A 17,988-nucleotide genomic window follows, 5' to 3' on the forward strand; every position below is an offset into this window, starting at 1 on the left:
CATACAATGGTCCTCTACATTAAGGGTTGTTTTAAGAATCAAATGCAGCAATGTGTCTAATTATTGGCAAAGAGTTTTTAAAAATCTGTTGTGATTTTGGTTTTTACTATTGCTAATATCTGTCCTTTTATCACACGTTTAGCATACTGAATTAGCATTTGTGCAACTTTGCTGGCTGACAGGCTGCAGAGATGAAAAGAAGGAAGGATAAGTAGATAGACTGATAGGTAGATGGATGGGCAGGTGGATGGATGGATGGATGGATAGATTAATGAACAAAACAAACACCACAATCCAGGTTCCACACTACCAAAGCATTGTCCCAGAAAAAGAATAACAAGTTTCTCTCTGATTAATAAATCAAGTAGTCAAAAATCAATGGCCCTGAGGTCTCGGAAGAATATAATAAAATACAGGGGTTGCACCTAAGATTAAAGCTCTTTTAACCTAACTGGTTGATTTTTTTCTTCTTCTTTTTCTATTACAACTAAGGTTAAATGAGGCTTGTTCAGTTGTCTTAGAGCTTCCACTGCCCTGGGCAATTATGAGACTCAAATTTTAGCTCTTGGGCTCTGGCTGTGAGTGAATTAGGGCCCTGGTGGTGTGTTCTGCTGGGAGCAGCTTAACTTTCAACTCCAGAGTGAAGTATTTTCTAAGGACCTGTGTACTCCCTTCTTGCTGTAGTTCTGGGGTACAGGATCACAGGTTAGCAAGAGGTCAACAAGTCTTTGGAAATAAAATATATCTATCCTTTCTCATGTTGTCACGCTTTACTAAATACTTACTAGGCTGTACCCGCTGTGTGTGGCTTTAAGGATAAAAGATCGATATTCCTGACCTCTATCAATTTGCATTCTCTTTGAAGAGATAGTATAGTTAGAAATAAATAATATTGCTAGACAACTTCTCAAGAGGGCCTATTGTTGGGCTGGGGATGTGGCTCAAGTGGTAGCACGCTTGCCTGGCATGCGTGTGGCCCAGGTTCGATCCTCAGCACCACATACAAATATGTTGTGTCCGCCGAAAACTAAAAAATAAATATTAAAAATTCTCTCTCTCTCTCTCTCTCTCTCTCTTAAAAAAAAGGGGGGGGGCCTATTGCACTCTCCTGACAAAGTTCCCTGAAGGTCAGAAGTAGGGGAGAAGCACTACAAGTTTGGGGAGCTCATCAAACCTTCCCAAATGGGACAACAAGCTTAGACCTCAAAGGGAATGTAGGATAAGGTTGCTTTTAAACATGCAGAGAGGTGATTGCAAGCAAGGGGAGTCATGTGGGGCAAGAGCTCAGGCCAGGGGCTTTTAAATGGATGAGCCTGCAAACAGGCAAAGAAAAAATATTAGTGCTCACCCATTCATCATAGCTCAAGGAAGAATTGCTGCTACCCAGAGCAGGGCCAGAGCACCTATTTGTGATCTGGTGGTTGGCATGCCAAGAACAACTTAATTTGGGACTGAGGCTGTGAGATCACACTTGGCCAACTTTCCTCCAGATCATGGTGGGAGGATGCTCCCCGGAAGAGGGTTGAGAAATAAAGTTGTTCCCTTCTTAATGTTTTAACCCCAGGCTTTCCATCTTCCCTGGCTGTGGCTGGTCCACAGTGAAAGGAAAAGATTATCCTCTTGGGTTTCTTCATTTACTCATCTGTTCATTCAACAAATATTTATTGAGCACCTACTTCATGACAGACTGTATGCTGGCCTTGGGGAGTCAGTGGTAAGAAAGCATGATGAATACAGCTTTAAGATGCATAATAGGAATACCTATTAGTCAGAGAGGTCAGAGGAGACCTGAAGAAGTGACACCCAAGTGAGATCTGAAAGACAGCAGGATGGTTCAGAGTTAACATGTGAAAATATGGAGCAATATCATTCCACATAGGAAACAGCTCATCCAATGGCCTTGTAGTGGGAGAGATTTGAGGAATCCAGACAAAGCCCTTGAGACAGGGACAGAGAGGCCCCGGGGAACACAGTGTGAGGTTGGAGGAGTAGACAGGGCCTGAGAAGGCAAGGCCTTGTGGTCCTTGTCATGGATTTGAGCCTTCAGCTTAAGAGCAACAAGGAGCCCTCAGAGAGCTGAGCAAGCATTGATCCTGCGCTTCCACAGGGCAGGCTGCTGGGCTGGAGTTAGAGTTTTGCTAGTGTTAGAAAGCTCTGATACGGCAAATTTTAAAATCAAAACATTTCCCCAAATTATTTAGATGCTGTAACTCTTAGCAGAGACCTAAAATAATAGTGACTTCAGTTTATTTCTTTCTCCAGAGTGGGCATAATGGCTGCACACACCAGGGATCGGGTCCTCTCTATTCTGTTGCTCTCATCCTCGTGGTCCAAGATGGTCCACCACCACTGGTGGGCATTCCAGCCAGCGGGGAAGGCACAGGGGGTAGAGAGTACATGATCATCCTTTTTAAGAGCATAACCTAGAAATTGAACACCCTTTTTCTGATCACATACCATTAACCAGAATTACTCTTTTGGCCTCTTAGAATTACAAGTTGGAAAATGTAATCTTTGTCCAAAGCAGTTCTGTACCTGCAGCCTCCTCTCTCATGGAGGAGAAAAAGGAATATTGGAGGAAAGTTGGCAGTCTTTGTCATACAGCCACCACTCATCTGCTATAACCAGACCAATTCATGGAGAAGTGCGATTGTTCAATGAGCACCTATTGGGCCATGCACTGTGCCAGGTTATGAGATGAATAAGACACAATCACTCTCCTCATGTGACTCAGAGTGTGGTGCAATGGAGGTCAAACTGGATCCATGTTAGAGTCCCATGGGCAGTATTAGATATCTCAGCAATCAGGTCTCATCTTTTCCCAATTAAATCAGAACCTCTCAGTGGGAGGTCCAATTCTTGGTATGTCTTAAAATTCTGCAGGTGTGTCCAGTGTTTTCACTACTGGCTTATTGGAAGAGAAAGATAGATGGGTTAACGAACGGCTCCAACACAAGGCAGTAAGTACTCTGATAGAGAAAAGTCCTATCCTCCATGGGAACACAGGGAAGCATGTGACTCCTCAAATAGACAAAGGTCATCAGAGAAGCCTGCACAAAAGAGGTGACACATGAGCAGAGTCTTAGAAGATCAGTGGCAGTTTGCCAGATGAGCACGGTTGGAAGGGCATTCTAGCAGAGAAAGGAGATGTACAAAGGCATGGATCTGTGAACCATTTTTGGAATTTTAAAACAAACAGAAATTGTTTTCCCCAAATTATTCTAGGCCATAGAGCAACCAGCATCCAGCGCATAATACCTGGAAGCAGATTCCAACCCACAAATGACTAAAAATTTAACATTTTAGACTTCTTCCCTTACTACTTCCTGTAGGCATGGCCTTGTAGGTTCCTGGGGTACCTCCGACTGTACCCTAGCTATGGAATGGGAAGGCAGGATGTCTTCATGAGGGGGCGTGGCAAAACCCACCAATCCGAATATAAAGCATGACAAGTGGGAGATCCTCCGCTGGGCCCCACTTGAACCCTTCAGTTGCTGAAACATGGCAAGGTCCAGAGGTGCGAGGGGCTGGTCCTAAAGGCTGCGGTGAGGCCAAATGAGCAGGAACACACTCTGAGGGCTCAGACATTTTGGCAAATGATCTGACCCTACAATTGCATACTAGCTTTGTGTCAGCTCCTGGCAGGATAGCTCACAGATCACCGGAAAGCCAGCTATTTCCCTAGTCACACGCAAGATGTCATTAGTGCTGAGGTGAGAGGACAGGGGGCTGAGGCAAAGGACAGAAGTGACAAGACAAACACTAAGGCATGTCTAGAGTGAAGAAAGGAAACAGAGGGCAAGAGAACTGGAAGAAAGGAAGACATGGTAGCAGTTAAGGGACAAAACAGAGCCCGCAGCCTGAAGCTCCTGACATCAAACCATTTGAAAATGTTTCTGTGCAGCCCCGTCAGTCCTATCCGGTCTCTGACCCTGGCTGACATGGCACAAAATGGCAAGAACCAGTCTTTCAATATGGCCAGAGTTTTCTAGCTCAATCCACAATTTCTCAGGAGAGAGAAGAGAAGCCAGGAATGTGCTGAACGTGGCTGTCACCCATGAATGCTCACAGCTGGCCCAGGAGAGGAAGGGCCAGGCAAGAGCTACTTATTTCAGGCTTGACTCTGGCCCCTTCTCCAAAATGAGAAGTGGACAATAGGAGGCCATTGTGTATCCAATCAACTCTCAATTATCCAGGGGCAGATTCTCCACTCTGTGGGTCCCCCCTACTCCCTTTGAGTTCCCTCCAGCTGTCTGCCCTTTGACCGTTTTTCTGCCCATCAGAGCCACAGTCAGAGGGTGGGCAGGTGGAGGAAGAAGGGGGGGAAGTAAAATTCAGATCAGTCATTTTATGGCTGTTCCTTAGACATTTTTGCAAAAGGAGGAGACTCACTGGTTAAACCAACATTCTGTTTATTTGGGGTTTTAATTTATCAGGGCTCTGCCTCATCCTTCATTAGCATGGATAATTGGTAATTGGTTAAGTGATATTTATTCAATCTGTGGCGCCTCTGCTATTGTATCTGCCTTGTTTCATTTAAAAAATAGTCTGCATTAGTAAAAGCTATATTGAAATGATTTTCTTAATGCACTTAGAGCTCTGCTATTTTAGCATAAATCTTACAGCTGCATTCCCTATTCCTGGGGGCAAAGGGGTTGGAAGTAGTTGGAATAACCACAGATATGGAGGGGAGGGTCGTATGCCTTGGAATATTTAAGTAAATGTTTTAAGGTATTGTATTACAACTTCTATTATTTCACTTTTCTCACTTTCCAAATCTGAAACAGGTTTGTGTGGGTGTTTTTTAAAGATCTTCCCTGATGTTCTATATGTCAAAGTGAAGGCAGGGCATAGATTTCTGATTTATCTCCTATCACCTGGTCCCTTTGCTTTGGATATCTTAGTTTACTCACCTGCATAAAACAAAGGTGATTCTTTTTTCAAGTGAAAAAAAGTTGAACTAAGTTTATATCTATCCAGAAAAAAAAGTGTTTTTAGTTTGGAGGTACCATTCTAGTTCACAGCAACATTTAAAACGAAATCTGATAACAAGGCAAAATAGGGCAGAGGAGAGGACCTTGTATCAGGCTACAGAATGAAGAGGGCAGATTTTATATTCTAGAATCAGAAATAAAATTTCTCAGTAAGCTTATTATGCTTTTGTTGTTGATGCTTGAAACTTCTTAACGTGGACATACCACAGAATTATTTAGAACTATGTATTTTTTAAAAGAATAGGGCCAGCCACAACTAATGACCACAGAGCTAGACGACACATGGACTGGACAAAGGCTCAGACTTTGGGTTCAGAATAGAGCAGCCTGGATTGGAACTGGGCCGAAGCCAGCCATGTTGCCCATGAGTATATATCTGCCCTCTGCGGGAAAAGATGACTTTTTAACAGGGGCTCCTATCCCTCCAAGACTGAGATTGACCCCAAACTTTGTCACGCGTTTGCGCACTGTTAGCAACCATCCCTAAGCCTCAGTTTCATTATCTAGCAAATGCAAGTGCTAATGGCTCCTGCCTCTAGGTTTAGGGGAAGAAGTAAATGCAAAAGAGTATTCAACAATGTTCAGTGTATTCAAGGTTTGACTCTATAGCACAGCCTAGGTGCCCTGAAAATTATCAGTAGTTGTTGAGAAGAAAAATACATGAGACACAGAGAAGAAAGATGTAGGAAGAAAGGATTTCTATAAAATGCTCTCCTCCAGGATAACAGATTTATTCCTTCATTATTTAATAAATGCAGTTGTATTACAAACCTACCTGGTGCAGCAGATAGCTATATTTTAACCTTCAGCAGAGACGTGTCTTGGGTGAAATTGGCTTGGCAACAGAGGTGCTCTTTTGTAGACAGATTTTGACAGGGTTCCTGAAATAGTTTATTGAAATCTTAAGACATTTCCATTTCTCGACTAGAATCGCCTGCTGGGTATTACCAGAAATGCAAGCTGTCTGGTAGATGGTCTGAATTGACATTTGCCTGATTTCCCAATGTATGGAACTGCTACCTCCTGTTTGGGCATTGCAAAAAACATTTGGATTGCTTTAGATGTCTTACCATGCTAATTAAATAAACTATGACTAATTAAATGTCATAATGCACGATGTAAACTTGTTAATGTCAGAGGAGATCTTTAAAAACAGCTATCAAGATGGGCAAATTTGTCACATGTCAACATTTTTAGTTAATTTTCGGTGGTAAATAAGCAAATTTTATTTAAGAAATTCGAAAACAGGTGATATGATTAGGGGATCCTATATTTTGTGTCTGATTAGACAGGCTTATATGGGGGGCTGGAAAATTTCTTCTGAATAGTTAACTACCCATTTTTTCAATTAAGCATAATGTTATGTTAACATCCTTAAAGAGGTAAATGATGGCACAGTAAATCCAATTAGAATACATACTTACAACTGGATTCTCTTGCAATTTTCAAAAAGCTGATTGCATTTTACATCTTCCCCGCTATTGTCAGAGCAGCTTTGCCACAAGTTGCTGCGCCCCGCCTGGTGTCTGTGTCTCCGCATGGTGACCTTTGCTGTAAGAGCTGCTGCAGACATCACAAACTCTCACATCAATTTGCCACAATTGGATGTGGCATCTTGCAGCTAATTTGATTTGGGAAGAGATGCACCTGGCTCTGTTTTTTCCCTATAGAATGTGGAGGGAGTTGAGTCCTCACAGATGCCATCTAACCAAGGAGCCCATGTGTTTTTCAAGGTCTAAGCAGTTTGTCTTCATCTCCCCAAATACAAACCATTACAAAGGGAGAGGAGCTGAATTATTTAATGCGAAAATAAATTAGATTGGGATCAGGGAGAGAGAAAGAGAAACCAAATGAACTGAAAAATACAACTGTTGATAGAACTTACAGTCTTTTTCCATAAAAGGAAAAGCAAAATCTTCTTATTTATCTATTCAAATCTACCTCCCTTTGTTTTTATCAGATCAATTAAATGGAATTTCTTCCTGTGGTATCAGAACTCTAAAAAAAAGTAAATGCTTGCCTGTCAAATTCACACTCTTTGAAAAGAAATGCAAACACATAAATGTGTTTTTTTTTTAAGTTAAAACTGATTTGTGGTTTCAGAAAATAGATAAAATCGTGGTGTGCTTAATCTATTATTGATAAATTTAAATAGATCAAAGGGTTGCTTATTGAGGGAAAAATACAAGACTCAGGCCTTTTATTCAGTGACCCACATTTTATCTCAATTATGCTTCAGATAGCTAAAAACAAAATGAACAACAACAACAACAACAAATCTTGCCTTATAAATAGGATTTTTCAATGACTATGTGAGGATGCTTTAAAGGTAAGGGGGATAGGATTATGATATATTTGCCCCAAAGATGTTGCACATTGTGTTTAATTCGTGTGGAAGGAGAGTATTTTCCCAGAGAAGTAAATAATCTTAATTATATAGCATTTTCCAAGGGTGAATATATGTCATATTGCTGTGAAAACACATGAAACATAACTTATGTCAAAGGAAAGTGGCAGGAGGGTGTTCTTTGGAATAATAAATCCTGTATTTTAAAGAATGTGGCTACCCTGGTTTAAAGGTTGAATTTAGGCAGATTTACATTTAACTCCAATTATAATGGCCTAACTTCACAACATCCATGCACACATTAGAAGAAACGACAGAGTGGGAATTTAGTTGGTTTTGTCAAAGAAGGGAGCTGTCACTAACACTAAGCAACTAGAGGGCAGGGACCATGCTGATTTTGCTGCCTCTCTCCCCTGTACCTCTAGTACCAAGTCTGTAGTTGAGATTCAAATACATGAATGACCAATCATGAATGAGTGAAGCTTTATAACTTTAACACTCTATTTCTCTTTGCATAGACACACCTAGTCTCAATGGCCTATTAGCAGCAGCCTGACCTGTCAAGTGACAATCTCAAGATTTATGTGCCTACTCTATTGTCTGGCGATTTTTACTTTAAAAGTGGATGATACATGATTGTTATTATCACACTTTCCTTGTGTACTTTTGCTTCAGTTTCCCCTGCATCTTAAAGATGGAAGGCTTTACAGCAACATTCATAGTTGTAGAGATAAAGGGGAACTCGTTTTAGTTCCCCTTTGATCCTTTGGTGAGACTAAGAGCAGATGTCATTTCCAACAAAGGGGAAAGGCAGGATAAAAGTTGAAGTTGAGGAGCAGGAAGCAAAATCCAAATTAGTTCCCACAATTCTCCCCATCCCACATCCACCATTGCCGAAGTTCCTTCTGTGCAACTTAATTATTTTCTCTGAATTTGTGTGAATGTGCAGCTCTATCTTCAAAAGCAGGAAGACACTCTAGAATGAATAGTCGCTTTGCATGATTTTCCATTTGAGTTTATTGGAGCCACACTTCAACTTCATGAGACCCAGTGATCTGGAGAGGGAAATATTCTCAAGAGTTGATAGCTGGGCATGGTGGCACATGCCTGTAATCCCAGCCATGTGGGAGGCTGTTCTAAGAGGATCAGAAGTCTGAGGCTAGCCTGGATAATTTAGTGATACTTGTCTTAAAATAAAATTTAAAAGACTGGGGATGCAATTCAGTGGTATAGCACCCCTGGATTCAAATCCTAGTACTAAAAAAAAAAAAAAGAATCATTTTAACTCTTCAGAGTCTAACACAGAGTAGAGACTCAATAAATATTTAAATGAATAATCAATTAATTAGTGCAGTTACACATCAGGAGAAGTTAGCAACATACAGCATAAATTAAAAATAGCAGTAGTTTTACAAAAAAAAAAAAGTGGATTTCACTCTTATGTAGAGGACTCCAGAGGTAAACAATAGGATGGATAGCACAGTGTTTCCAGAGACACGAGCTCCCGTATTTTGGCAGTTATTCTCAGAGTGTGATTTGTATCTTCATGACTTGGGATGGCTCTGGAGCTGCAACTATCACATCCAACTTGAACGCTAGAAGATAAGAAAGCAGCTGGGCAAAAGGGGACTCTCTTTAAGCTGAAGAAGCTACCATTCGGCAGCCTGGAAGCCCCACAACAATTCCACTTATCTTAGTCAGAAATAAAATGTAATCACAGAGCCATAGCTAACTGCAAAAGAGACTTGGAAGTGCAATCTTTTATCTAAGTCTGGAATTCAAGTTCTAGTGCTAAGGAGAAGAGGAAGAATACACACTGGGTTGGGTGACAGTAACAGCCACTACATTGGCATATACCCTGTGCATTAGTCGATTTGTTGATGCTATAACTGAATATCACAGACCCGGAAATTTACAAAAAATAAAAGTGTATTTTTCCAATAGTTCTGGAAGTCAGGAGTCCAATATCAAAGTACTAGCATCTGGGGAGGGACTTCTTGCTGCATCAGAAGGCATTACATGGCAAAACCAAGTAAGCATGGTAGTTTGGATCCCCAATCCTCTTTCTTATGAAGTCACTAATGCCATCATAGGGACCTCACCCTCATGACCTCATCTAATCCTAATTATCCCCAAAAGGCCCTACCTCCAAATACCATTAACATACATATTAAATTTAAAAGCATCAATTCTAGGGGACACACCCAAACCATAGTACCTGCAATAGAGGTTTGTAAAGGAAAGTGAATTCATTCCTTCGTCTAGCCTGATTATTTATTTCTTCCACATAACTGTCTAGAGTAAAAGAAGAAGCAAATGATTCCTTAAGCATAAATGTCAAAGGTATTAAATAATGACAGGGTTGCTATATGCCAGGCACCCTTCTAAAGACTTGGCCTGCATTAATTCCTTTAAACCTCACACTAATCCTATAAGGATTATCATAACATCACCAATATGACTTGAAGACACAGAGAGGTAAAATGACTTGCTCAGGGTCACTCACACAACTAATATGTAGCAGGGTCAAGGCTAAACCCAGGCAGTCTGACTCTTAATGAACTAGTTGAAAATTGCCAAATAAAAACTGAATGGTTTAGCATAATGTCAAAAATCAAATATTAGGACATTCACCAAATGCAACATCTTAATGAAAACATGAGATAAAGTGCATCTCACGAATTGGACTCCCATTCTCTCTTCTTACCCTCCATTTTGCAGTGAACATGTTCTGAACTTAAAGTTCCTAAAATGCTAATTTTTTTGTATCATGTTTTCATTTGTGTTTAGATCATTCAAAAGAATCAACATTAGGACAACAACTTTTAAAAGTACACATTTCTATTAAATATTCAAAATATGAATATTTTGTTCTGCTCCTGGTTGTAGGCAGACATTTGTCGCTCTTAACCTAAATAAAAGTTTTTTAAAAATTCAAAGTCCTACAGATACATCATAGGACTTTATCATTTGCCTACTAAAGACTCTACGATCATATGGGTTGCAAATTCTAGTTTCTTCCTCTTTTACTATTCACATCCTTCTCTCCAGGCAAACCGCTGTCCCCTGAATGCACTTAAAGCATTTTCAGAAAATCTCTTCTTGACTTTTTCTCTCTCTGGAATGCCATCTCCACTTCCCTCTGCCTGTGTGATTGTTCCCTGTCCTTTAAAACCAGCTCATATCTCCATAAAACTCTTCACCCCTAAACTTGCTCCTCCTCCAGGACTCCTCACAGCAGTAATGCCACTATCAGGCAATTAATTTGTTCCCTATTCCCTACTCTCCCCTGGCCCCTTGCAAAAAGCCCTGTTAATCACTTCAAATGTTCCTTGAATCTGTTCCACTCCCTGCATCTCTACTGCCATCACTCTCCCTAGGCTTTAGCAATAAGCTCTCTAAATTGGTCTCCTCACTTACATTCTCTTTCTTTGGGCTCCTTATTAATCTATTGTTTCTCACTTTCTAACTTGAGATGCTGGGGATAGGGCTTTGCCAATTACATTTCTGCTTTGCCAACTGGCTCCTGCTACATTCTACCAATGGGGGCCTCTAAAGGGACTCAAAGGCAGAAGGTGGAGAGAAGTCTTGCTCTTTCTGCTTGCTGTCCCTGCCAGCAGGACCACATGCTGTAGGATCAGCAGCTCTGGTGTGCCAAGTAGCTACTGGTTTTAGTTTCCATGTTGTATTTTCTCCACAGTCTCAGAATTGTCCTCATTGGCCTAACTCAGAGGCACTAGCACCAGTTGGGAATGCCCCTTCTGTATAGCTCTAGAGACCATTTCTGTGAGGTTTCTCCTCTGAGCTCTTTAGGTATCAACCTTACCCAGGTAATGAGTGAGGGTGTCTTTTTCAGATGTTGGAATCCAAGCTCTGTGAAGCCAACAACTTCTAGGTTCTTATAAGACCAATCTTTTTTGTTTGTTCCCCCAACCTTAGGAGTGGTAGTGTCTCTTGAGTTACTATATCTGCATTACTTGTATTGGCTCATTAGTCATCTATTACCTGTATAAACAGCTCCCTGTATTAAATTCTTACAGTAAAAATGACTGGCATGGTTTCTGATTTCTTGACTAGATCCCAACAGATCTGCAATCCATTTTCATCACACTGTAACCAAACTGATCTTTTGGATATGCAAGTCTAATTATGATATTCCCTTGCTAATATTGTGTAATGACATTCCATTGCTCTCAAGATAAGCTTCAAAAATCAGACCATTGCCCACAAGGCCTCTGCATTCATTTAATAATTAAAGGATTGCAGTGGATGCAGCCATGCTCTACCCAGATCCCCTGCAGGACTGAGCCACTTATTCTCCAGCTGCCAGAAGTGACAGTAATGATCCCTAGCTGTGTCTCTCTCAGGAAAGTGGCCTTGCTTAAAGGAAACTGCCTCACCAAAGGTTATGAATGCCACACACACTCAAATTGCCAATCAGTTCAAGGTGTCTGCAGCCCTGTCCACCTGGCCTCAGTTTGGGATAATTCTGAAGAGACACTCCAACTCCAGAGTTCCCTGCAGGATTAGCTGAGGTCTCTATCATGACTGCATTACAATTTACCTTCAACCTCTGCCTGATTTGTGTCCCTCCCTCTTCCAGGTATCTGCCTGAGAGCACTCTCCAAAAGACCTCTCAAAGGAAATCTCCATCTCAAAAGTTTGTTTCCTGAGGACCCAACCTAAGTCAGTTAGTACCAAGAGTGTTCCTAAGAATCAAACTCTAAAATGGGATTTTGAAGCTAGCTCACACTCTAGCTGGCTGGCAGTGAGAACCCCAGTCTTGGTGGTAGGTGGAGTATTGATAGTCCTTGGCATTCTATAGCAGTGCAATTGTTAAAAAATTTCCCTATGGTAAGGGATAGGAGTTTAGTGGGAGAAATTGCATTTGTGAATGCCATACATTAGGCATTTATCATTAGGAAAAGGACAAACATGATTACCAGGATATGAGGTGGCTGTTGAAGGTTGTAAGCCTACTGATGAGCTGGACAGAACATGAAAAGTTGAGGGTGATTAACCACCAACTCAAGTGAATTGTGGAAGTTAAAGGGTCTATCCTTGGCAGCTTATTAAGTGATTGTCATTTCCTGCAGTCAGGAAAAACAAGGCTAAGGATCAGACTCAGTAAGTATAATAGCAAAGAAACTCCAGAGGAGGTTGAATTTACAACACAAAAATTCTATGACACTAAGCCAGAGCCTGGTTGAGAAGCAGTGGTACCCCAAGACTTGATGTGAGGCTATTTAGTCCATATACTCAAGAAATCTAAAATCTCAGATTTACCTGAACCACACAGGACTACAGATATGACCCACCCTCCCTGTTAAAAGCAACCATACTCTCCCTGTGCAGAAATGATGACAGAACACTCTACCTTGCAAAACCCATGTGCCTTTCCTAGCAAGGACACCCCCCCAACCTGGCCCTCAGACCAAAATCGTATGACAACGTGGACAAAAAAAAAAAAATAATAACCTAGTGGAAGAAATAAATGCTAAGCCTGTTGAGGGAGAAAATGACCTATTCACTAAAGAAGCAGAAGGAATAGCCAACATGTACCATCATGAAGAAGGGCACTTGGAACAGGATTTTGAAGATGCTGGGTCAAAGTGGGAAGGGAAAATTGCTTATAAGGAAGGAGAATTTATAGATATGGTGGCATATTCTGTTATTGGCTCCCTAGCAAGACTGGAAGATAGTACTGACATACAGCTATGGTGTCAATAACTTTCACAAGTCACTTGTCACATGGATAACTCCTGAAAGCTTGGAGAAAGTGGTAATTCATATTGTCATGGCAAATGGTAGAGGAAGGGAATCCAAAGCAAGAGAGAAGTAGATATACTAAAGATCAGGCTGTATAAGATTGAATATTTATATAGAAAATTTTGCTGACACCTGCTACAGAGATCAGCCACCCTAGCATCTGTCCATGTAAAGGACAAGATAAAACCCTTTCACAAAGCAAAGAGGAATGCAGCAGTAAGCAAACAACCCACATTATTGGGGTGACTTTTCTCTGTAGCAGGGGTCAGCAAAATTTTTCTATAAAGGGCCCAAGGTAAAAGTTTTGTGGGCCCTGTGGTTTCCCACAACTGCTCAATCCTTCCATTGTAGCACAAAAGTAGTCATAATGATATGTAAATGAATGAGAATGACTATGTGTTCCAATAAAACTTTATTTACAAAAATTTGCTTAAAGCTTAATTAGGAAGTATGTTGGAAGCTTTGGTAACATCCACGTACTCCAAAAATTGGAACATTAACCCAGTGACGATTCATTACTCCAACCCATACATGAATTTTATGAGAGTCCAGTAATCTAGAGTTTATGGGAAAATTCCCTCCAGGGTATACCTCTTGTACATCCTCCTTCAAAAAGAAGTCCCATGGTTTGGGGAGTGTTCTAGATGAAACTTATTCTACACTTTTGATATTACCCAATTAATTTACCAAATGACAAGGAAGGCTGCTAGCTTTCTCAGAGCCCAGAGCAGGAAAGAGCTCTGCATTCAGCCCAGGTTCTGCTGCAAGATGCTCTGCAATTTGGACCATAATGCTAGATTTATGGCATTATGGTCTGGCAGACCATATGCTAGATTTATCTTGTTTTGAGAAACAATTCTCCATGAGTCATTGTGTTTTTCAGGTCTCATAAGTGAAGCACCATCTACCCCTTGTTCTGAACTAGCATATAAATGTTGTTTGCATAGCTGGGAATATAGAGATAGTGTCTACCTCCAGAGCAGCAGACAGGTGTTCTAGTAGTCATGAAAGATAGAGAATTGTAATGTTCTGTGGAGCAAAAAGCGAGTGTGATTATTGCCTGTTATAAAAGATTTGGGTTCCCTAAACTCAGAATTCCTGTACTGTAATGTAACCCACAGTTTAAGTACTTATAATCTGACTCTCTTTGTATCACATTTTAGAAATCTGGGCCTAAGGGGCTGGGGCAGTGGCTCAATGGTAGAGTGTTTACTTGGCATGTGCGGAGCGCTGGGTTCGATTCTCAGAACCACATATAAATATTTGAGTAAAATAAAGGTCCATACATCTAAAAAAATTTTTTTTAAAGAGAAATCTGGGTCTAAGAAGAAAGTATAAAAAATTCTGATACTCTGCTATTTCTGTTGCTTTGGTAATTGACTTTTATTCATCTCTGACCAAAAAGTTTCAAGTCTTCTATCAACATCCATAAAACTTTGCTAGGTTAACTTGTTAACTTATAAGTAGAGTAAAATGTCAAACCCTTCACAGTTCTTGACACTGTGATGAGAAGAAATGCTATGTGGTATTTCTGGAAAACCCAATAGTAAAATCATAACACACAGATCTTTAGAGTATAAAAGAAGAGTCAGAATCACACATAAATAAAGAGAGACAGACACAGAGCTATGGATTGGTGAAAAAGAGCTCAAGGATTGAATCACATGACTGTGTGGGCGTGCAACTCTAAAATCTATACTCTGTTGCCTATAATCACCAGCAAGTCAGTCCATTCAAGCTAGGATGGGCTGAAGGTTCCAGCTCTCCCAATCCAACCATTTCCCCTCTGAATAGCCCTGCACTAGCACAGGAGCCTATGAGGGAGAGGGGCACCTCACTTACAAACCATGACAGGCTCTAATCCTCTCTCCTTGGGACTCCAAGGTAGGAGGATCACCCACACAAGCCCAACCTGAGCAACTGAATGAGACCCTGTCTTAAGAAAAAACAAAAATAGGGGAGTGGCAGAGGACATGCCTGAAATACCCAAGGCACTGATTCAATGGTCAACACAACACAAAATGGACAAACAGGAAGCCGGGTTTGAGAGAATGAGCCCAAACCTTCTGCCTCTCCCATCGCGTGAGCATACAGCAACAAGGAGCTTTGACCTTGCACTTCCCAGTCTCCAGGACTGTGAGAAGTCGATTTCTATTGTTAAAAAAAAAATGACAGTCTAAGGGACTTTGTTTCAACAACAGGAAGGGACCCAGGGGTCTGGGAAGCCTCCATTTCTTCCCCATATTGGAAGGACATGTTTGCTGGTTTTAGGATTCTGGGCTTTTGTATTTTATCCTTTCCCTGTTCAACATATCAAACCACTGCCTTTGGTGATGCAGGGTTTCTAGAGCAAAACCTGCTGAGAACCTTGTGGGGAAAGGATGATAAACAATAGTCCCTCCCTCTCAGCCCTGCAGGTGTTCACACCAAGCCCTGGAGGTTCTTAGAGGACAGAGGCTCTTGGGCTAGCATCACCACATGAGCGAAGTGCTACCATCCCTTTGACACCAGTCATTCTGAGTTGGAAGAAATAGGAATTGAATGGTTGGTGTAGATCGGATGAGGCCTTTAAAAGCCCAAGGTAATGATGGATTTTCATCAGAGTCCAAGTGAAAAGACCACTGGGGTCCTTTCTTATTATGAAAGTTGGAAAGGTCCTGAAGGCCCTAGAGTGAAATGACCACTGGGGGTTATGGCCAGGCATGACCCGGTCACCTCTTGCTCTGACCTCACAAGGAGCCACTGTGATGCTCTTTCAAGCATTGGCCATATAAGATGGAGCTGCAGCTGGGTTTTTCGTCCTTAAGTACAGGAAGCTCTTGGTGGTGACCTGTCGGACTCCCAGATAGTTAGCTCGTTTGGTGGTTGGTGGTTGTGGTGTTTTGCTGTTGTTTTTTTGATTTGGGCATTTGTTTGCTTTTGTTTTGCCTTCTGACTTTTGGTTGTTGGTTTTATTATTTTTTGGGGGGGTTTGTTATTTTATTTTAATTTATTTATTTATTTTTATTTTGTTGTTGTTGTTTGTTTGTTTGTTTGAGCTAGCGTCCTTATTGGTGTTCTGGCTTTAGGATGCAGAGTCAGAGTAGAGAGAATAGTGTAGGGTCACAGGAGCCCAGCTCCTGCTACGAGTCGGCCCTCACCGACCATTACCAGGTGGTGAGGGAGCTTGGGGAGGGGGGCTTCAGCCATGTGTTACTGGCCCGCCATCTCCTCACAGGGGCAGAGGTGGCAGTGAAAGTGGTGTCCAAGGCACAGGGGAACGTGCCCGTCCTCTCCGAATCGGAGAGGTTGATGGCCCTGGATCACCGCAACGTTATCCAGCTCTTCCAGGTAATGGAGAGCCCGAGCACCGTCTACATGGTCATGGAGCACGCAGATGGGGGAGACCTATGGCACTACATCCCTGAGGTCGGTGGCCTGCAGGAGGACCAAGCCCGCCCGGTGTTCAGGCAGATCGTGTGCGCCGTGCGCCACTGCCACGACAGGGGCATAGTGCACCTGGACCTGAAGCCCGACAACGTGGTGGTGGACATCAGGGCCGGCAGTGTCAAGCTCATTGACTTTGGCCTGGGCGCTACCTTCACGCCTGGGCAGAAGCTCAACGGCTTCTGGGGCACTGTCCCATACCGTGCCCCTGAAATCGTGCAGCATCAAGAATATGAGGGTCCCCCTGCAGACGTCTGGAGCCTGGGGGTTACCCTGTTTCTCATGCTCACTGGGAGACGCCCATTTAAGGCCAGAGTCGCCAACTGCCTGCAGGACGTCCTCATGCAGGCCAGCTACCACCTTCCCAGGTACCTTTCCCAGGACGCCTGCAGCCTCATCCGGCAGATGCTGAGGCTGGACCCCAGGCAGAGGGCCACCCTGGAGCAGGTAATGGGGCACCCGTGGCTGAGCCAGGGCAGGGAACCCTCGCCCAATCCTTGCAGTGACCCACACCCCAGACACCCAGACCCCGCCATCATGACCATCATGTTCGACATGGGTTACGACCCCTACCACACCTGGGTGTCCTTGGACCAGCGGAAATACAATGAGGCCATGGCCACCTACCTTATCCTCCAGCACCAGAGAACCCAGGCCGCGGCGGGGTGGGCGCTCCAGGCGAGGCCTGTGCGCAGAAGGGTGGTGGGGCCTCGCCCAGGCCCCGCGGATGCCCCCGGCCTGCGCCCCAGCAAGTGGTGCACCAGCGAGCCTGCCCATCCAGTGCCCTGGGAGCACCAGCCACCAGAGGAGGCCAGGCAGGCAGGGCACAGGGGCGCGGTCAGTGCCAGCATGCCCGCCATCCCTCTGCGGTTCTTCCACGTGGGCACAGCCTCTCCCAGCCCAGCCTCCCGAGGCGACCCTGTGCCCCGCGGGCCCCAAGACCCCAGGCCCAGCCCATGGAGGGTCCTCTGCGGGTGTGTGGCAGAAGGCCCCAGCTCCTCCTCCCAGGGGTCCTCAGGCCAATCCGCTAACAGCGGCAGGGGTTGGAGGGGGGTCACCAGGAGGATCGCCACCTGCCTCCAGCAACTGTGCTGCTGCTTGCCCTGCTTCCGCGGACCCGGCTCCCGAAGAAGAGCGGCACCCGTGCAGGGAGGCCACAGGAGCCCTAGGTTCCAAAACAGAGTGGCCCCAGTGGACGCGCCCTGAGGAGGCACACAGACCAAGGGACAGCCAGAAGACCCCGATCTCCGAGCAGCCTGACCTCAGAGTCGGCACCCGTCAGGAAGGGCACCGAAACAGCTGCAGCACTGAGGGACGCCCACTGGCCTGGGCCTCCCCGCGTGGACTCCAGCCAAGAGCCCGTCGGCCTCCACCACCACTCTCTCTGCCCCCTCCTGCCACAGACATCAGAGATTCTCTTCCCTGGGACACTTCCCCTGCCCTGCTCTGCCC

At 43.6% G+C, this 17,988-nt stretch overlaps 1 protein-coding gene across 1 annotated transcript; it reads left to right on the plus strand.

The window, feature by feature from the left end:
* The first annotated feature begins 16,179 nt into the window (after positions 1-16,179).
* On the plus strand, positions 16,180-17,742 carry LOC124093102 (sperm motility kinase 2B-like). Its single transcript, XM_046445327.1, has one exon. The coding sequence runs from the start codon at positions 16,180-16,182 to the stop codon at positions 17,740-17,742; it is 1,563 nt and encodes a 520-aa protein (XP_046301283.1).
* Positions 17,743-17,988: the final 246 nt, after the last annotated feature.

This window comes from Marmota monax, unplaced genomic scaffold (assembly GCF_021218885.2).
Source record: "Marmota monax isolate L192 unplaced genomic scaffold, Marmota_monax_Labrador192_F-V1.1 WCK01_AAM20220418_F8-fsc00025, whole genome shotgun sequence".
Taxonomy (NCBI): Eukaryota; Metazoa; Chordata; class Mammalia; order Rodentia; family Sciuridae; genus Marmota; species Marmota monax.